Source organism: Poecilia reticulata, linkage group LG16 (assembly GCF_000633615.1).
Source record: "Poecilia reticulata strain Guanapo linkage group LG16, Guppy_female_1.0+MT, whole genome shotgun sequence".
Lineage (NCBI taxonomy): Eukaryota > Metazoa > Chordata > Actinopteri > Cyprinodontiformes > Poeciliidae > Poecilia > Poecilia reticulata.
The window spans coordinates 29,468,264-29,489,389 of NC_024346.1; the positions used below are offsets into that span (position 1 = coordinate 29,468,264).

At 40.7% G+C, this 21,126-nt stretch overlaps 1 protein-coding gene across 2 annotated transcripts in view; it reads left to right on the top strand.

Annotated features, from left to right (window-relative positions):
- Positions 1 to 6,041: 6,041 nt before the first annotated feature.
- Positions 6,042 to 21,126, top strand: part of cep162 (centrosomal protein 162) — a 41,614-nt gene continuing 26,529 nt past the window's right edge. For both annotated transcript variants that reach the window (XM_008432864.2, XM_008432865.2), the window contains exons 1-3: positions 6,042 to 6,132; positions 7,137 to 7,260; positions 16,964 to 17,209. In XM_008432864.2, coding sequence (XP_008431086.2) covers positions 6,073 to 6,132; positions 7,137 to 7,260; positions 16,964 to 17,209 — 430 coding nt within the window. In that variant the 5' untranslated portion in view covers positions 6,042 to 6,072. The remainder of the gene's footprint in view (positions 6,133 to 7,136; positions 7,261 to 16,963; positions 17,210 to 21,126) is intronic.

Sequence of the window (21,126 nt, forward strand, 5' to 3'; positions counted from 1 at the left end):
CTTCTCTTTCACGGTTACTTGCGCAACTTTACTTTGTTTCTCAACAACAAAATACAGCCCATCTTTATTTATTGAAGATTTTACATTTCCAAAAACACAGGAATCTAATGTTTCGTTTCGTTTTGTACGTTTGGAAGCTCATTCCCTCTCACATAATCGGAAAAGCCGGGGAATGGCGGCGCTTTTGACATTTCTCTGACATTCAGAAAAATATGGTTTACTAATTTTAGCATAACTCTTGTTATACTTGGCCTATTAACACAATTTAAAAACTGTTGTGTAGTTTATAATGTGCACTTTAAGCTCAAGTTGAAAGTGAGACTGACGGAGGCGGAGCCTTGCTGCTACGACATAACAAACTAGACATTAAAAAGAGCTATAAGGCTATGGACCCCTATGGTTTAATGGATCGATACTCGCGGATGAAAAATCGATACTTTCCGAGGGCGGAAAAAAAATCAATATATATCGCCGAATCGATTTATTTATACAGCCCTAATTACAAGAAATTACTTGACTTTTATTCAAGTTAGTAAAAACACAGAATAGTCACCACCAGCACCAATTCTTTAGAAAGTAAGGCAGGGATCCCCAAACTGCGGCCCGCGTGCCGGATCCGGCCCCCCTCCACATTTGGTCCGGCCCCCTGAACAATACCTGAGAATATTCAGATTTTTTTTTCATTTACCGTATTTTCCGGACTAGAAGCCGTTTATTTGTGGATTTTTCTTCAACCACCAGGGGGCTCTTTAGCAGGAAGTGAATCATTGGAAGTCTGGTTACTTGCACGCAAACATTGAGCCCACAAGCAGCAAAATGAGTAAGAAACCGATCAGATGTCTTTGGAAAGTTTCTTTGCAAAGGGGAAAAGGCCCAGAGAAGAGACAGGAGAATGGATTTATCCCAGACCGGTAGGTGAGCCCCACATCATAAGCCGCTCTGCGTAACATGCAGCGACCGGCTGCTAATGAGGCAATGAAGCTTCAAGCTGCTTTGCCACGTAGAGACCAAGCATGCTGTGCTCAAGCAACACAACTCGTCTCGTTGTCTCTCATCACTCCTAGATGGGACCGTCTCATTGCAGAGAAACAAGCTCAGGGCTCCCGTTAGTCATTATCGTGAGTTACAATTTTCACGAAAGTAAAATGTTTGTTTTTGTGGCGCTTCTGTTATTTTGAAGGGATATATAAACGTTACCATAGCGACCAGAGTCAGAGCGTTTGGCTGAGGTCGAGAGGAGATGAGTTGAGCTTGTGAGTCTTAAGTCTGGTTTAGACAGAAAGATTTAAGAATTGTCCGCCGATTCTCCAAACCTCTGTGACCACAGAGCTGATAAAAGTCCAACAGGTTCGATCGGTTCGTGTCTCCAAGGCAGGAACAACACGAACCGATTCCAGTCACGAACATCCCGATTCCAGAGGATAGTCCAGTAAAACACCAAACATAGCGAGAATTTAGAATAACCAAACAGGATGACGATGTAAAAGTGTAGTGTGGAGTCATTTTAAGAGATAAAAGACGTAACAAAAAGAAAAGGCGGTGGATAAAAGACGACGGGAGCAGCCGCTCTATTTGCTGCACTATGATTTGGAGGTGAATATGTTTTTTCATAGTTAATATTTTTAACAGAATAAACATAATAATGACCTTTAGATTTAATAATAAACATTCCCACATATCTCCGATATCTACCGGACTCAGTTGCGTGATATGTCAGCTGTTTGGGATTCCCCTCTGTTCTGACGTCACTACGCTTTTTGATTGACTACCTGTCACATTCAACAGGTTGTATTCTCGTTCCCAGTCAGGGAAAACCCCACAGGTTGCGATAAAAGGGCCAAGACAACCCAAATTTGGCATATTCAGGATTTACTGGGAACACCAACATGCAGAAGCCTTATCTGCATGTTAACTTCTGCATTATTCCCCCCCGTCCCCCCGGGCCACAGAAAAATGCCCAAGTCTTGACCGGTCCGCGGTAATAAAAAGGTTGGGGACCACTGATTTAGCACATGCTAGTAGCAACACGAATGATCAGCACTTTTACTGTTACAGTTACAGTTCGGAAACTACCGTAATCAGTTCAGTTAAATTTAATCTTGGCAACTTTTTTCTTTTTCAACCGTAATAAATGTGATATTCAATTGACCTGTTATGACTCAAATGTTGGGTGTCCGCCCCCCTCTGCTGCTGTTGCATCGTTGAGGAAAACCTGGAGCGGCAGAGATATCTGCGGCTTAGATGTGTATGTTTACTGGTTAAAAAAACCCCAACAACTTTGGGGTTGTGGTTTATAGTCCAGTGCGGCTCATAGTTCGGAAAATACGGACTATAATCCTTCTTGGATTTATTCTGTGAAGAACCCAGAGAGGGTTATTTGGTTATTATTTATTTCTTGACTTGTTCTGTGAATAACCCAGAGAATGTTATTTGATTGTGCTTTCTGGAAAACGATATATATTTACATTTAGGTACTCCTGCAATTGTCACACTTTTTCTATTACAAACTGACTCCGGCCCCCCACCAGAGAAGGAAATCGTTATGTGGCCCTCACAGGAAAAAGTTTGGGGACCACTGATGTAAGGTTTCAGAACACATCAGTTCTTTTTTTTTTTATAATTTTTTAATGTTTTTTGAAAGTTATAGTGTTCTTCAATGTGTATTTTGTCAGACAAGTGTTTCAGAAGCTTTGTCAACTAAATTCAACCCACTCTTTTTAGGTTTACCAGGCACGTGCAAAAAAGGGATGGTGCCCTTTTGGAGTTTATTTTCCTTTTATTACTTTTTTTTATTCTTTTTTTAATCTGTGCATCAGGAGGCCTGCTTGTGCCCCTCAACAATAGTATTTAGCTAAGGATAACAATTTAATTAAATAAATGTGTAAAGCTAAATTGTGCAAGAGGTGACCTGCTGTGAATAGAAACCTCAACTGCTAAAGGAAAATTCAGCCCATAGCATATGAAGCTATGAAGCTACAAAATATCACATAAACAAACATTAACGGAAATATCCAACAATTCAAAAGGACAACGGGAAAACCTGCAATCAGTAAACAATATTTAACAGTGAGGTTCTCAATACCCTAAATTATACATTTAATAAGTCTCACAACACTGCTTACATCAAATAATGTCAAGTTAAAAAGGAAACATTCATTCAAAGTCAAATGCAGGTTGCATCACAATAAACAATCTTGAGTTACTAAATAAAAACTTTCTGAGAGCTGGATCTGATTGGTTGTTTCTGACCGAGCTGAGTAATTCTGCGGAATGCGAGGAGGCAGAGGAGCTTGATTGTTTTTTTTCAGAGATTATCTGTCTTATTTTAGGACATAGTGAAAGTTTTAATACATATGTAAAACCTTTTTTTCTTTTTGTTTAAGTTGCATGCTGTAGCTTTAAGTAAACGTTCAGTGTAAGAGAAGAGACTCGGGTGGAGCAGAAACAGCACTACATCTGTGAAATATTATAGCGAGCAGCGGCGGTCCAATGTCACTGCTAGCCCAAAGTCTTAAATTATATTTCGGGTTGTTTGCTTAGCTTTCTGATCGTCGTGCTAATCTGGGTGAATGTTGGCAATTGTGTGTTGTTTTACCTGCTGTCTGATCGCTCTGGATTATTTTTTTTCTGCAGTGTGAGCCTCGATATACGCAAACTCCGTCAAGTGCTTATTTTTTAAATGCCATATTAAATTCTTTGTGTTGATGCATTTTGACATGATTCACCCTGAGGTATTTCTCCGTCGCAACATGCAAACTTTCCCATTCACTCTGAGTGTTGAAGTTCCACATGACATTGCTTAGGATTTATTGCCACGCGCTTGCGCAGTGTGAAGGAAAAAGGAGATAAGCTCAGGCCGCAAAGTGACCGACAGTGATCGGTGAGAATCGATCATTCACTTTTTCACAGAAATCGGTTAATTATGATCGGTGGCCGATCAATCGGCATACCTCTATTCATAACACACTTCATAACCAGCGACCTTCTCGTCTATGGTCTGTTTAAAAACTACAATATCAGCAGCAGAAACAGCAACAATATACCTTTTGGAGAAAACATTGATTAAATTTGCTTTGCATTGCATGATGACAATGATATGATCTGATTAAATATTAGATTCTTGATTGTTCCTATGTTGCTATGTTTTACGTTGTTGCTGTGTTGTTGTATGGTGTTATAAGATCTAGTTCAATGTGTTCAAAGGTCTCTGCTAGAGATGTGCCGATCATGTTTTTTCCTGCCCATTCCGATTCCGATCATCCATGAGGGCCGATCACCGATACCGATCACATAATTTTTTTTTTTTTAAAGTCATAAGCACTACCAGTTACATTATGTGGAAAAAGGAACCAAGGAACCTTAATTTAGACAAAAACTTGTTTTTAATTACTTTTTCCAAGAAAAAAACTAAACAAAATAGGCATTGTGGAAATTGTACTGCTATCGGTAATACTATCTTTAACAGACTAAACATATGAAGGTTCTGAAGAGGCTAAATAATGCAAAAAGTCAAAATGAAACCTCTCAACATTGCTAAAAAATTTAAGTATAAAACTTTTTTTTAAAGGTTTTATTGGCTCTAGTGGCCTTTATTTTGATAGTTAGTTGACAGGAAAGTGGGCAATGAGAGATGGAGAAAGACATGCAGAAAAGGTCGCCAGGCCGGGAATCGAACCTGGGACATCCACGTCAAGGACCGAGGCCTCCACACGTGGGCCGTGCTCAACCCCTGCGCCACCACAGCACGCCCACAAGTATAAAACTTAACATTCAAAGGCAAAAACAGGTTCCATTACAACAAACAATCCTGAGTTACTGAATAAAAACTTCCTGATAGCATGGCTGGCTGATTACTGCTAGTTCTGAGTGGCTGTTTCTGACTCAGTGGAATAATTATGCAGAACAGGGAGGAGGCAGAGGAGATTATATTTTCAGAGATTATCCTCTCATTTTAGGACAGCGAAAGTTTTAATACGTATGTAATATTAATATTATTTTTTAAGTTAGATGCTGCTACTTTAAGCAGAGGTTCGGCGTGAGAGTTCACTACCAGGTGGAGCAGAAGCGGCGCTCCGTCTGTTGAGCAGAACCAGCGTCTTACATGCCAGCTCGATGACTCAAATAATTTTGCGGGTTGTTTGTTTAGCTTTCTGACCGTCATGCTAATCTGGGTGAGTGTTTGTAGCTGTGCGCTGCTTTACCTGCTATCTGATCCTCCATATGTCTTTTTTTACTGCAGTGAGCCTCGATATAGCCAAACTCCGTCAAGTATGGCATTTTTTTAATGCCATATTAGATTCGTCGTGTTGATGCATTTTGACCTGCTTCACCCCCGACTCCGAGGTAATTTTCCGCCGCAAACGCAAACTTCCCCATTCACTCAGTGCGTTATAGTTCCACACGACATCCCATAGGATTTATTGCTACGCCTTTGCGCAGTGTGAAGGAAAGAGGAGACCCGCTGCACAGGCAGGCTGCGAAATGAGATGCAGGTGATCAGTTTGTGTGATCGGCAACAAGAGACCGTGATCGGCGATTACCGATCATACACTTTTTCACGGAAATCGGCCGATTATGATCGGTGGCCGATCGATCGGCACACCTCTAGTCTCTGCACTACGGAGCCCTCCAGGGGACCTGGGAAAAATTTTTTCTTTCTGCATCCCCTTGCAAAATGTTTTGCGTTCTCTCGGTTTTGTAAAGTCAGTGACATAACCCCTTTGTCAAATGTGACACACTAAAATCAGAGTCTCCGTATGCTGCTTATTGTAAGTGTAGCACTTCAGTTATTTGTCATTGTTATTCATTATTTATTTTCTATTGATAATGCCCTGAAAATAATATACTTGTAAATGTTATAACATAGGAAGTACACATAAATATGTATCACATACTTGTAATAACACAGGAAATTCAAATAGAAATGTATTGCATTTAAATATTTTTTTAATATTATGTAAGTAATATTAGCATTAACCCAGAGCATTTTACAAGAAATGACTTTGCTTATTAATTTATACTTCATGGGATTCTTTTTTCAGGTTCAGTCCACAACTGAGGAGCATTATTACAATGTCTTACAGACAGACTAAGGAAGAGCTGGATGCTGAGTTTGAGAAGTTCCTGCAAGAGGTAATGCACTTAAAAAAATGGCAGCTGGGAAGCTTTTCAGAAACTGACATTTAAGGGTTAAACACTAGTCTCACATAAATCCACAGTTTGAAATTTGACTTTGGCGCTAAGCATCATGAACACACCTCAAATGGGGGAAAAAAACCCACCAAACATTGTTGAAATTATTTTGCCACATTTTGTCTTGCTTGTGTCAACCACCATACAGAAGACACAGATGGAGGAATCCACTATGTTTATACTGAAAGAGCATTGGTTCAGAGACTGGATTGGTTGGTGCAGCCTCCTTTGTCTGTCTTTCCATTGAAATTTAGTGACATTTTTCAATATGAAATGTCTTTGTATTGAGTTGTTGAAGCTAGGGATATCAGCCATTTGATATCATCAGGTTGAAAAATGGGTACATGTCAATTAGGTCTCTTGTGATAAACAATAAATCAATGAATTCCACAATAAATTAAAATGAGTTCGACAATAAAATGAGGGCTTGTTTGTTTTCATTGCATCTCTCTTTCTACCAAAGAGACTGCATGACAAAAAGCTTCACTTTGGCACTTCGACTTACTCCCTCCTATCTTACTTCCTTGGTAACTGCTAAACACACAGGGAGCTAAAACTCAGTTTTCCTCCACTTGGGCTGAACCCAATACATGGGTCATGATAGCAAGAACAGTAACAAAAGTTTATTGACCCCTGAGAGGGTGTATTTGCATTGTTGGATAATTATTTTGCTATTAGTTAACAATAGTCTCAAAATGACAATATTCTCGTTTATTACAATAATTTCTGGGACAATTAATCAGCAGCAAAATTTATTGTGACAGGCCTAATTTCAATACTGTGAAAAATATATTAAGAAAAATATTTTCCTTTTTAAATGCAAGAATTTGATTCATTTAGAAAAATAGCCTAGTAGATTTTCTACTTCTGAGTTTTTGCATTTTGTTTTTCTTGGTGGTGGGCAGTCATTGTTTCGGCATTTTGTTTGATCCAATGTCTAAAAGTCTGTTTCAGATGACTCAGTGGATTTAGGCAGCCCTGACAAGCAGCCCAAAACTAGAAGCAGCCAGAAATCCAGTCAGAAACCGACAGTTTCATGGTGGCATGATGATGAAAACAACAGTGGAGGTAAGTCTGTTTAAAGGACTCTTTGTGTGTGACTATATCCTAAGAAAAGACACCACAAACATTTTCTTTTTTATAATTATATTGATTTCATTCTAATTTTCACACTTTCTAAAAAAAAACAAAAAAAACCCCCGAAACATAACAAAACAACAAAAGCACACCAGAACTTAAATTGGGGTGGCAGGATAGCCGGAATACAATCCAATCATTGACATCACATTTCAAATCGAATCAATCAATCAATCACATTTTATTTGTATAGCACATTTCAGCAGCAAGGCATTTCAAAGTGCTTTACATAATAACAAAAAACAGTATGTGGCATTGAATAAACAGTGAGACAAAGAAAGAGATTTTGAAAAATCAAGATTAAAAAAGATAAAAACATTAAAACCCCTTTTAGGACTTCAGTTAAACATAGTTTAACTGGGATTCTAACCCTCTGGGACTTTAGTCAAAAACGCCGTTTGACAAGGACTCTAACCTCTAGGTTTTTAGTTGAAACGCTGTCAACTGGGACTCTACACCCTGTAGAACTTTAGTTAACATTGTTTAACTGGGACTCTAACCCACGTTTTCTACGAGTGGGGGACAGTACCCGCGCTTCTCCGGGTGGTCGGGGGGAAGGAAAGCATTAATCTGAATGATAGGAAGGTTTACAAAAAAATCCACCATAACAGACTATCCTGTCCACTTTGACCATATCTTGTAGAAAGTGTCCCTCTGCACGTTGACAGAAAAAGACAGTCTCTGCAATACATAAATCTCTTTCAGTACATTAACCCGGTCTTCAGTTGTTAGAAGTTCCTGTTTGAGCCATTTTCTTGTGAGGGCCTTTTTGCTCCCAACCAGTAAAGTGTACAGAAGTTTTTGATCATTATAGTTCAGATTGTCCACCGGTATGTTCCATAAAAGTATGCATTCAAAGTTTAAAGGAAAATCAAATGTGAAAATGTTCTGTAAATGTTCATGGATTTGAGACAAATATTACCGAATGGCTTGACAGTCCCAGAAAATATGTAAACGTTTGGCACTGCCCATGCCACATCACAGATATTCCCCCTTCCATGATATCTTTTTTGCTCTGGGTTTATGAAAAACATTACAATGCTTTTCCAGCAAAATTCACGCCAAACCTTCAATCTTGTTATCTTATAGATGTGGTCCCAGTTTTCCTCTGGAATCGTCAGATTGCCTTCTTTTTCCCACTTCACTTTAACATGTGTCCTTCTTACACTGCAGGATGGCGTTGTACAAGCTGTAAATTATTCTATTCCCTGCTTTTGATTTAGTTAATAATATAAATGTTTTCACAAATCTAAGATTATGTAAATGTACTCTTACATAAACACACCGGGAGATCCTGATTAAAATAATTTCTTGACCTGTTGATATTTGAAAAAGTCGTCTGCACATAAATTGTATTTTCGTTTCAAGGTCTCAAAACATTGGAAACCCCCTTTTGGAGAAAAGAATAGTAAGTAGTAAGGCCTTTCGAAACCCACTTCTTGATCTATAATCCTGTTGATTTGGGGTGAAATCTGAATTATAAGCACATCATCTTAAAACTTTTGAGGCATTTCCAAACCACAGATTCTAATTGCTTCGTTCCGGGCATTTATCATAATTTGTAATATTGGTACGTCTGCCAAATGAATTTTGCTCTGCAGTTTTATGTCAGCTATTATGGCTTTAACTGTTGCCCCTTCCACATCACTCCATCCCACGGTGAAATCCAGACAGCATAAACATATCAAACTGACCTGCACATTAATATTCTCATAAACAAGGAAGCCCGCAACCCTCTTTTTTGTTCTCTAATTGTAAGATTTTGTATTTGACTCTGGCTTTTTTCCCTTTCCAAATGTATTTTGACAATATCTTATCCCATTCTTCAAATTCTTTTGAGGGTATGGTTAACTGGCAGGGATTGAAATAAATACAACAATCAGGGAAGGATGTTTAATCTAACTGACTCAATCCTGGAGTGTAGGTAAAAAAAAAATGTATGGAATTCCATCCTTGCATATCAGACTTTATGGCTATACAGAGTTTCCCCCCGAAAACTTGCTAAGCCCGGTGGCCGAGGCGGTCCACCGTGTTTTTATATTAAAAAATGTTAAGTAGACAGGAAATGTAAAAATATTATTGGATAATTATATGTAACGGGAAAACATCGCCAGTGAAATGCTATTTATACCCACAACTAACCTTAAAACTACAAATCAAAAAATACAATTAAAATTAATATCATTTTTTTGCGGCTGCACAGTGGCGTAGTTGGTAGACCTTGCAGCAAGAAGGTTCTGGGTTCGATTCCCGTCCCGGTCTTTCTGCATGGAGTTTGCATGTTCTCCCTGTGCATGCGTGGGTTCTCTCCGGGTACTCCGGTTTCCTTCCACAGTCCAAAAACATGACTGTCAGGTTAATTGGCCTGCCCAAATTGCCCCTAGGTGTGTGTGTGTGTGTGTGTGCGTGTGTGTGTGTGTGTGTGTGTGTGTGCGTGTGCATCGTTGTGTGTCCTGTGTGTCTCTGTGTTGCCCTGCGACAGACTGGCGACCTGTCCAGGGTGTACCCCGCCTCTCGCCCAGTACGCTAGCTAGAGATAATTTATGCACTAGCACCCCTCCCGACCTCACTGAGGGACAAGGGTGTAAGAAAATGGATGGATGGATCAGTTATTTGCACTTCTGTTTAATCCAAATTAAGTCATCAGACCCCAAGGCCTAATGGAAATGCTGATATTTTAACACAGACCACCATTGTGGAAGTCAGCAGAAAAAGACAAAAAAGTAATTTGAGTCTTGTTTTATTCTCCATGTCTTCAAACAAAAACCAAAAATGGAATGTGTCATATTTAGTTCCAGTCTTTGAACCCACATGCAAGAGCACAATCAGGAGACCCGTATTTCAAAACAACAATATAGTTTATCGTAAAGGGGAAGAGGAAAGGGAGTGAAGACGCTTGGAGAACTTGTCGGATGTGCAACTTGTGTTCTCTCAGGGAGCTGGAATAAATCAGAATGTCATCCAAGTAGACAAAAACAAAATCATTTATGAAGTCTCTTAAAACATCGTTCACGAGGGCTTGAAAAAAGGCAGGAGCGTTCGAAAGACCAAAGGGCATGACTAAGTATTCAAAATGCCCCATAGGCGTCTTGAAGGCAGTTTTCCACTCATCTCCTTCTCGGATGCAAAGGAGATGATAAGCATTTCTAAGATCCAATTTGGTGAACACCGTTGCACCCTGAACCGGTTCGAAGGCTGATGAGAGGAGTGGAAGAGGATATTTATTCTTTATGGTGATTTGGTTTAAACCTCTGTAATCTATGCAAGGTCGTAATGAACCGTCTTTTTTCCCTACAAAGAAAAAACCTGCGCCAAGAGGTGAGGGGGATGAACGGATAATGCCTGCAGCTAATTAATCGTTAGTGTATCTTTCCATTGTTTGGCGTTCAGAACGTAAGATGTTATATAGACGGCTGTTTGGCAGAGGAGCGCCAGGCAGAAGATCAATGGCGCAATCATATGGGCGATGAGGTGGAAGTGACAAGGCCTTATCTTTACTGAATACAGAAGCTAGGTCATGATACTCAATGGGAACTGCGGAGAGATCAGGGGGTTCACTTTTGGAATTCTCAGGCCTGGAACTCGAGGGGACTGCGGAACAAAGACAGGTAGCATGACAGTTGGGGGACCAAGATTCAACATGTGCTTTAACCCAGTTTATGTGCGGGTTGTGGGCAATTAACCAGTTGTAGCCCAGAACAATGGGTGAATTGGTTGCACTAAAGACAAAGAATGAAATGTTCTCAGAGTGGTTACCGGAAATGATGAGACGGACAGGCTTGGTCTTGCGTGATTTGCGGTAGGGCCTCTCCATTGAGAGCGGCAACTCGAAGGGGAACCAGAAGAGGATCGATCTGGATGTCCATCTGTTTGACTAAGGAAGCATCGATTAGGTTTTGCTCACAACCGGAGTCAATTAGAGCTGACGGGAAGAGACAGGTGGTTATTTATCAAGGTAGCTGGAAGACCCCGGATAAACGGAAGAAAATGGATGGATGGAAGAAGAAGACAAGATTGAGTTGTGGATGTTGGTGTCCGGACTCACCACAGTAGAGACACAGGCGGGAGTTTAACCTTTTACGTCTCTCCTCCGGAGTCAGGTGAGTGTGTCCCAGCTGCATGGGTTCTGGTTCGGGGGCAGCTGCTGAAACTGGTTGTACAGATGAGACAGTTGGTGGACTCTGTAAGAGAAAACTGTGGCGAGTTTGTTCCTTGACCCGTGCTCTTATGCGGTTGTCTAATTTGATGGTTAAACTTATACTACTGTCTTTTACTGTCTTTTGTCCCTGCTTGAGATTCCACAAATCACGGGAAACGGAGGTTTTGTTGGTATCTCTACAAAATACCTGCTTGAAATCTTTAAAAAAATCAGAGAAAGTACACCCAAAGTTTATGGGAGAGGAAAATTTAGCTTCAGCCCAATCCAGGGCTCGTCCGGTTAGCAGGGACAGCATGTATGCTATCTTTGCATCGTCATGGCGAAAACTTTGAGGTGAGTGATTAAATATTATTCCACATTGTAAAATGAATCCTTTACATTTCTTCACCTCTCCGGAAAATTTATCCGGTGCTGGGGGGCATACCTCAGAAAATGTAGCAGCGGGGGATGCACTCTGAACCTCTGAGGATGGGGGCGGCATATTCGGATCCTGTTGAGCCGGACCTTGAAGAAAGTTAGACAATTCAGTTAAACAATGATTAGTTTTGGCTTGTCGGGATCCCAGCTCACGCAGAGCGGCATGATGTGATTGTATAAGTTCTTGTTGTTCGGACAAAGCTCTCCTAATGGCGTCTGCTGGGGTTAACTGTTGGCCTGAGTGTTCTGTCATGTTTAGTTCCAGTCTTTGAACCCACATGCAAGAACACAATCAGGAGACCCGTATTTCAAAACAACAATATAGTTTATTGTAAAGGGGAAGGGGAAAGGGAGTGAGCGTGGAGCAGGAATCAGGCTTGGAACCACCAGATCAGCCACTGTTGATGAGAGGTAGAGGTAAGGCGCTGATAAACAAGGAGTCACAGATTATGTGAGGGAGGCTTACTTTAGAGCAGAGTGAGTTACTTGTTGGAGCAGACAGTAATCCGGAGGTGACGAAGAGAACAAGGGGGCCGTGGGAGTACGGACAGGTAAGAGCTCCCTCCCTTGGTATTACCAAGGCACCGCTTGGTAATACCAAGGGCGTCGTGGAGAAGCAGACGGGGAGGCTCGCAGGAGTTAGCATAAACTTCGTTCCAGAGAACCGCTGGAAAACCTCAGGCATAACCTGACAAGGAGAACAAACACAGACAGAGTTACTTCAGGAGCTACTCAGAGAGCCTCTCACTGGAACGCTTGATTACCAGGTAAAACAAACACTGAGGCAACGACGTGTCAGCTTGCTGCTTCTTAAATATCCACAGTTTCAGTCCTCTTAATGCGCCACAGGTGTGTCTCCAGGTTCTCCCACTCGCTGCTCCAGGGGGTCTGCTCACAGGCGGCATCTGGTGGGGGAACGTGGAAGCAGCAGAAGCAGCAGGCTTCCCAAAACAAAGAAAAACAAACCAAAACAAAAACAAAACAGAATCCAACCTGACAGAATGTATAACAACCGTTGGTGTCTTCACACGTCATCTTCACCCCTTCACAATAAAAGCATACGTTCTGGTGTGAAATATATACATTGTAACCGCCACAACATTTATTTATTTAGATTATCAATGCTGCTAAATTTGATTTAATGGTTTCAACATACATAAATTTAAAGGTTTTAAATTGTCTAACATTTAGATGCAGTACTTAAAGTAGCTGGCAAGTTTACTTTGTAAAAGTTCAAAGAACAATATTCATAGATTGTTTTGTTACAATAGCTACCATCTGATTCTGTGAGTTTGAGCTCAAATACAAATTAAACTATTGCTTTTTAGGTTGGCCAGTTAAACTACTCCCCCTCTCCCACAGAAGCTGTTAGATGTGCTGATGTTTTTAGCACCAAGAGGGGCCCCTAAATCAAATTCTGCTCCAGGCCTCATTCAGCCTTTGACCAGCCAGGCATGATGCAGAGATGTGCACCTAATGTGGTTTAGTTGCTCTTCCATTTCGTGTCTGTTGAGTTTTTAATAAGAGTCACAGAAAATGTTTTGGTTGCTGGAGTTTATGGGACGAGATTTTCAGATCTCCGCGGTCTGGCTGACTAAGTGGACAAAGCATTTGATATGGTTTGATGTTTCGTGTAACCGGAAAAATAATGCTACTAATAATAATAAAATATTATAAAAGCAGTGTGATGTGAGGCGAGCACGAAACTCCTCATTGGGTTGAACCTGCATTAGCACTGGTTTGTTAACCACTAATGCACCGGCCAACTCGGATCACATACATAAACTTTACAGACAGACAAGAGCCACACACTGGGCAGAGTGTTGAGATGTAAATGCCACACATAATTGTTCGTTCACAAAGATAAATCATTCTCACTACTCCCTCAACGCGCATCTCTGAAAGTGCAACTACAAGTTATTCCTGCGGTTAACATTGAGCTGTACAACCAGAGCTAACGCCGTGGGTTTTAAACTCTTACTGTGATTTCTCCAAAGAAACATAATTCGTCAGAGGAAGTTGATGTAGATATCCATACAGGTCAGCCTGTGTCCAGTTTGAGTGAAATGAGGCATGTGCGGTCCACGCTGACGTAAAGCAGCGGAAGCACGTGAGGCAACACGCAGAGGCACCAGCTGTTATTGGTTGCGTGCTGCCGGCTTGAAATTCCTAAACAACAAACCTATCTATTATAAACCTATCCTTTAGGAACAGATCTACTCTGCTAGTGAAATGCTCAGAGCAACAGAGACGCTTGTAATCCGGCTTTAAAAAAAAAAAGGAAAAAAATTAAGCTTTTAAAAAAAAATTTATTATACTCCTAAAGACATAAACAAGAAACGCCTAGCCTGGGGGGCTAGTAAAGTAGGCTTACAATACACTGGGGAAAACCCTGCTATGTTCAGCTCGCACTGGGACAGTGCCGAGCACTCACGGAAAAACGGTGAGTGACTACAAAGTCACTCATTGTTGGAGAGTCCCGTTCTGCTGCCTCAGGCACGCGTATGTTATCTCATAAATGCGTATGTTATCTCTTTCTGTAAGGCTCTCTAGGTTCATCAATTGATAGGTGAATCCTTAGGATATTCTTGAATGTTAATTTCTCCAAAGCCTCTTGCAACCAGTCTAGCTTTGGGTACCGTATTTTCCGCACTGTAAGGCGCTCCAGATTATAAGGTGCATAGAATTGAAGCTACAGTAGAGGCTGGAGTTACGTTATGCATCCACTAGATGGAGCTGCACTAAAGTGAATGTCAACAAAACAGTCCGACTCCGGTTGGCGAGAAGAGCCTTCCGCGACTGGGCCAAGGCGTGGCTGGACAATGGTCACCCTCCTCTGTTCGCGCACAGCATGTTCGTGGAGAACATGGTGCTAAATGACCTGAAGGCGACCTGATTCTAGACGGTCGGTACGTAGATAGGTCAGTCAAACTTTATTAATAGATTACAAACCAGCGTTCTGACGACTATCCCAGCATGCACCGCAAGCTTCTTCTTTTACGGGTGAAAATGAAGTCGGCGGCTGCTTACCGTAGTTGCTAGACCTGTTGTGGCTCTATATAGGTCCATATATAAGGCGTACCGGATTATAAGGCGCACTGTCGGCTTTTGAGGAAATTGAAAGTTCTTAGGTGCGCCTTATAGTGCGGAAAATGTGGTACTATGCCCGCTTGTGTTTTCTTGAGTGTGCACACCTACCTCGTTGATATGCATTTATGACCTTTTTTGTTCTTCTTCTCGTTCTTCCTCCTTTTCCAGTTGTCAAGTTCAGTTTGTTTAGCGTGTGAGAAAATATCCTCATTCACCACTAATATTTAATCTTTGGTGTCAGTGTTTGTCTTGACATTTTCAACCTCTTCAAAGTTGCTTACTTCTTCCATATAAAGTGACCCTGTGGATCCAGCAATTTCCTCTGGCTAAGTTGTACTCGTTTCTGTGTTTCCCTCTGGCCTTTCCTGCCTGGCTGGTTATTTTTATTATGCTGGTTACTGAGAACAGCAAGAGTAAGATCAACTTCACTAGACTGACATATTTCACAAAATGCAGAAATGTTAATAACATATGAATACTTTTGCAAGACCCTGTATTGGGGTACATTCAGCTTTACTGACCAATGACCAGAAAACAAAGCTCTGTGCTGCTTAAATTACACATTCAGACTGTTAGATATTTAGGCCTGTCACGATAACAAATTTTGCTGAGCGATTGTCTAAAAAATTATTGCGATAAACGATGATATTGTTTCAAGACCTTTTGACGCTGATTTAATGGAAATTACTAATAATGCATGCAATTTCCTGCCATAGATGGATGCACTTTATTTTCAAAAGAACACATAACACTGGAACTGATTAACTAAAACAAAACAACCAAAAACAAAAGTAAAATGGATTCTTAGTCTCCAACTAACAAAAAACATACTTGAATAAAAACTAAACAACATAAAGTCAAAGTGGAAATAAATACTGCATTCAACCAAAAGAGTGCAGATTATGAAGTCTGTATACTATATTGCCCTTCAGTAACCACTATATTTAAATAGAGAAGATGGGCACATCCGACTACCTAATGCAATAGTTCACACTACACGATTTTTTGTCCCTATTTTCCCCTTAAGATAATCTTAGATTGATGGCCGATCTAAGATTGTCGCTGGTGATTTCGTAACCGATCATACTACAGTGTGGAGTGTGTTATGGTAGATCTTTGTGGCCGCTCCGATCTAAATCGTTTCCCCCGACTGGGAGCTTAACGCAACCTGTTGAATGTGACAGGTAGCCAATCAGAAGGCGCAGATTCTCCTCTGCGCTTTCTGAGGGGAAATTACGGAGGGGAATCCCAAACAGCTGACACGGCGCAACACTAAGTCCAGCGGACATTGGAGATGATATGTGGAATCAACATTAATGTTTATTCAACATTTCGTGCAAAGAATATAGAAATGACAAGGGGAGGAGTTGGAGCCAAATTGCTACCACAGTTAATAAACCCGTAAGTTTTCAGCTGTTCTTCGTTAACGTGACATAAGTAGGTTACAATGATTTTCATTCAGTCAGGACTTTACGTTGACTCTAGCCACATGCGTCACAGGTAGATTCTAGTAAAGTATTGATTAATGCCTGATTTTAAAATTAGTTAACTGGACTTGTAGCCATTATTTTGTGCCCATGTGGTTGGACGCCACACGGCACAATCGAACCCGATCGAACCGTTATACCTAGGATTTCTGTCGGCTAATGTGTGGTCTCAGGTTTTGGAAATGGGCCGACAGTCGGCCGACAACTAGTGTAGTGTGCGCTGGACATTACACTAAGGAAATTAGGAAGGGAGGGTCAATGGAGAGCACCGGAGCTGAACCTTTTTTTATTCAGTGTCATCAACAGAAAGAAAAAAGGCCAGAAGAGACGATAAAGGCGATAATTAAAATGAGGTCGATTTAATTTAATTTAATTTATCGTGCGATTAATTGATTTATCGTTTATCGCGACAGGACTATGCAGTACATTCAGGCAGCACAAACATTCTCTACCCTTTCTTTCTTCATGCTGTGCATTGCAGTCAGAAGTGATTCCCATCGTAAGCCTCCAAGCAAGGCTCTGGATTCACACAACAAATTTGACAAGATTCTCACAGCAAAGACTTTGGATGTTTCCCAAAGTCTGGAAAGAGACAGAGCTTCACCAGAAAGTCAAGTCAGTCCCACTCATGAAACCCACCAGAAGATTCCAGAGAGGTGTCCTGATGAAGCCAAAGGCATTCCAGCTGCCAACACTGATGGTGCACTCCTCCAGGGAAGCATTGACGGTAACCTCACTCCAAATTCTCAAACAACTGCACCGCAGTGAAGTTAGTTTCAAGTTGGATATTCGATATTCGAGCTCCGGGGAGTAATGGCGTTTAGCCAAAGATTGATCCGATTTATAAACGCTAATGTCGGCCGGCGGTTCTCCACCGCTCCCGGCCGCAGCGCCCAAAGGTTCACTTGGGACTGTCAACAAATTACCAAACCAAACCTTCCTGTCAAAGAAATGTTAATAAATGCCTTGAATTGTAACCAACTAACTAATTGTGAGTGCTATTTCATGCTTTTTCATGAGACTCAATATCATCTATTACATTTTAAAGTCATACAATATTTTCAATTATTTTAATATTAAATAATATGATGTTCTCTTCAATAGCTTCCAGGTCATGTGACCTATTGACTCAAAATCACTTTCAAATAATTATACTAGTCTCCATAGATGAGGCAACTTTTTTTTCCATTTTTAGTCATTTTTTAGGATTTTTCTGGTCAAAATTGAGGGTTTTTATTCAATAGCTTCCAGGTCATGTGACCTATTCATTCAAAATCTGCGTGAAATTGTTCTAGCAGTCCCTATAGATGAGGCACAAACTTTTGTTTTCCATTTTCAGCCATTTTCCATTTTTGAAGATTTTTTGTCAAAATTGAGGGTGTTTATTCAATAGCTATTAGGTCACATGACATTATTAGGTCATGTAACCTAATAATGCAAAATCTTTGAGAAATTGTTCTACCAGACTCTATAGATGAGGCACAAACTTTTGTTTTCCATTTTTTAGGATTTTTTTTGGTCAAAATTGAGGGCTTTTCTTCAATAGCTTCCAGGTCACGTGACCTGTTGACTAAACATCACTTTCAAATAATTATACTAGTCTCAATAGATGAGGCACAAACTTTTGTTTTCCATTTTCCATTTTTTAGGATTTTTTTTGTCAAAATTGAGGGTTTTTATTCAATAGCATCCGGGTCATGTGACCTAATAATGCAAAATCTATGAGAAATTGTTCTACCAGACTCTATAGATGAGGCACAAACTTTTGTTTTCCATTTTCAGCCATTTTCCATTTTTTAGGATTTTTTGGTCAAAATTGAGGGCTTTTCTTCAATAGCTTCCAGGTCATGTGACCTGTTGACTAAAAATCACTTTCAAATTGTACTAGTCTCTGTAGATGAGGCACAAACTTTTGTTTTCCATTTTTAGCCATTTTCCATCTTTTAGAAATTTTTTACATTACATTACATTAAGTCAAGAGCTATCATTAAATTCGTAATTGATTACGTTTCAAATGCACTCTGAACAGGTGGGTTTTTAGTTGAGGTTTATAGAATCTCAGTGTTTCCAGCTGTTTTACAATTTTCTGGAAGTTTGTTCCAAATTTGTGGCGCATGGAAACTGAATGCTGCTTCTCATTGTTTTGTTCTGGATGCAGAGCAGAACCAGAAGACTTGAGGGGTCTGGAAGGTTGATACAACAGCAGATCTTTAATGTATTGTGGTGCTAAACCGTTCAGTGATTTATAAACCAACAACAGTATTTTAAAGTCTATTGTCTGAGTTACAGGGAGCCAGTGTAGAGACTTTAAAACTGGTGTTATGTGCTCTATATTCCTGGTTTTAGTGAGAACGCGAGCAGGAGTTCTCGCCAAACTGTGACCCAATTACTTGAAATCAGTGTAAAATTGTTTAAGTAGACTGGAGAGATGAGGTGTTTTTAATTCATTTTGACCCATTTTATTATTTTTTAGGCAATTTTATATTTAAAAATATATTTCCTATTTTCTCTTTACCTCTCCATAGGATGCCACCTTATCATGATGAAAGGGTTTGAGTGTGGAAGTGACTCTAGGAGTTATGCTGCCAGGGGCTTCATACCCCTTGTAGGGTCACCCAATGCTAGAGGTCCTAGGTGATGAACCAGACAAAGAGCAGCCCAAAGACCCTTTATGAAGAGCACTTATGGATACAGTGTCCCCTCACCTGGATGCAGGTCACCAGGGCACCACCCTGGAGCCGGGCCTTGAGTAGGGACTCCGTGACAAGCACCTGGTGCTTGCCAAAACACATGGAGTCTGGCCAGGCTCAGCCCAAAGGGGGTTCACCTTCCCATGGGCTCACCACCTGTGGGAGGCGCCAGAAGGGCTGGGTGCAATGTGAGATGTTAAGAAGGCTGAGGGGTGGGACCTTGGCCATCTGATGGACGTTTTATCACAGGGCATTGAAAGTCACTTCTCTGGTGGGAGCCTGAGCTGGTGTGTGAGGTTGAGAGGTTCTAACTAGAAATAGTCTCATCTCATCACATGACTCGAGATGTGAGCCATGCGTTAATTAATGGAACATTAATTAACAATCTGATATGCAGTGAGAAAATGTAATGTTTCAGTTGTTGGCTGTTTCTATGACTTTTTATTTTTGTATTTTTATGGTGTAAAGCTCTTTGAAATGCCTTGTTGTGGAAAGATAAAATATAAATAAATTTTGATTAGATTTTTTGATTGGGAGTTTTCTGTCCGAGGCCACATGCTGCACAACCAGGATTTTAAAGGGATCTATTTTGGCGGCCTTGGGATCACGCCTCTGCTTTTGGCAGATGATGTGGCCCTACTGGCTTCATCAGGTCGTGATCTACAGCTTTACTGGAGCAGTAGGCAGCCGAGTGTGAAGCGGCCAGGAGGAGGATCAGTACCTCCAGATCCAAGTCCATGGTCTTGAGCTCGAAAAGGGTAGAGTACCTTATTTGGGTCACGGAAGATTGTCCTGAACCAAGTGGAGGAGTTTAAGCATCTTAGCATCTTGTTCATTGTGGAGTTCATTCATTTCTGTCTCTGTTCACCACCCATGTTCGTTAACCAGTTTCAGGACCCGACCAGAACCACTCATTGTAAATGACCTTGAGAAATAATGAGATTTGGTTACATACAAGCTTTAATGCCAAAAGATTATCAAATTTCACAATCCATACATATCATCCAAATGGAACATCATGCTTCATCATGCAAAAAGCAAAGGTCTCTATTTGCCAGTCAATCTACGTCCCTGCCTTCATCTATGGCATAGGTTTAAGGGTCTTGACTGAAAGACCAAAATCACAAACACAAGCGGAAAAAATTTGTTTTTTCCAAAAGGTGTCTGGGCTCTCCCTTAGTGATAGGATGAGAAGCTCAGTCATCCAGGAGGGACTCAGAGTAGAGCCGCTGATTTTTCACTTTGAGAGGAGCCAGCTGAGGTGGGTCAGGCATCAGATTAGAATATCTCTTTGGCGCCTCTCTAGTGAGGTATTTTGGGCACATCCTACCAGGGGGAGGGCCACAGGAAGACCCAGGACACGCTGGAGGGACTATGTCTCTCGGCTGGCCTAGGAACGCCTTGGGGTTCCCCCGGAGGAGCTGGAAGAAGTTCCTGGGGAGAGGGAAGTCTGGGCCTCTATTGACCCCGCAACCCGACTGCGGACAAAGGGAAGATGATTGATTGAATTTTCTTAATAACTTATGGGTCATGTGACCAATTAACTCAAAATAAATGTCAAATTATTCTACTAGACTAGGTGGTGCACACCCCTATATTCCATTTAACCCTTTTAATTCCTTATCAGTGGGTCACATGAAATTTAAGCTATTAAACACCAAGCATATTTTTTAATTTTAAATTATGAAAAAAACGAAAAAATATCTAAATTGGGGAAATAATGAGGGTGCCTCATCTGTAATGATTTGTAATGCAATTTCATAGTGGTTTTGAATCAATATGTCTTGGAAGCTATGCAAAAACATACTAAATTTTGACAAAGACAATTGCTAAAAAAATAAAGCATTAAAATGGAAAACAAATGACTGTGCCTCATATATTCAGACTGGTAGAACAATTTCACACAGATTTTGAATCAACAGGTCACATGACCTGGAAGCTATTGAATAAAAAC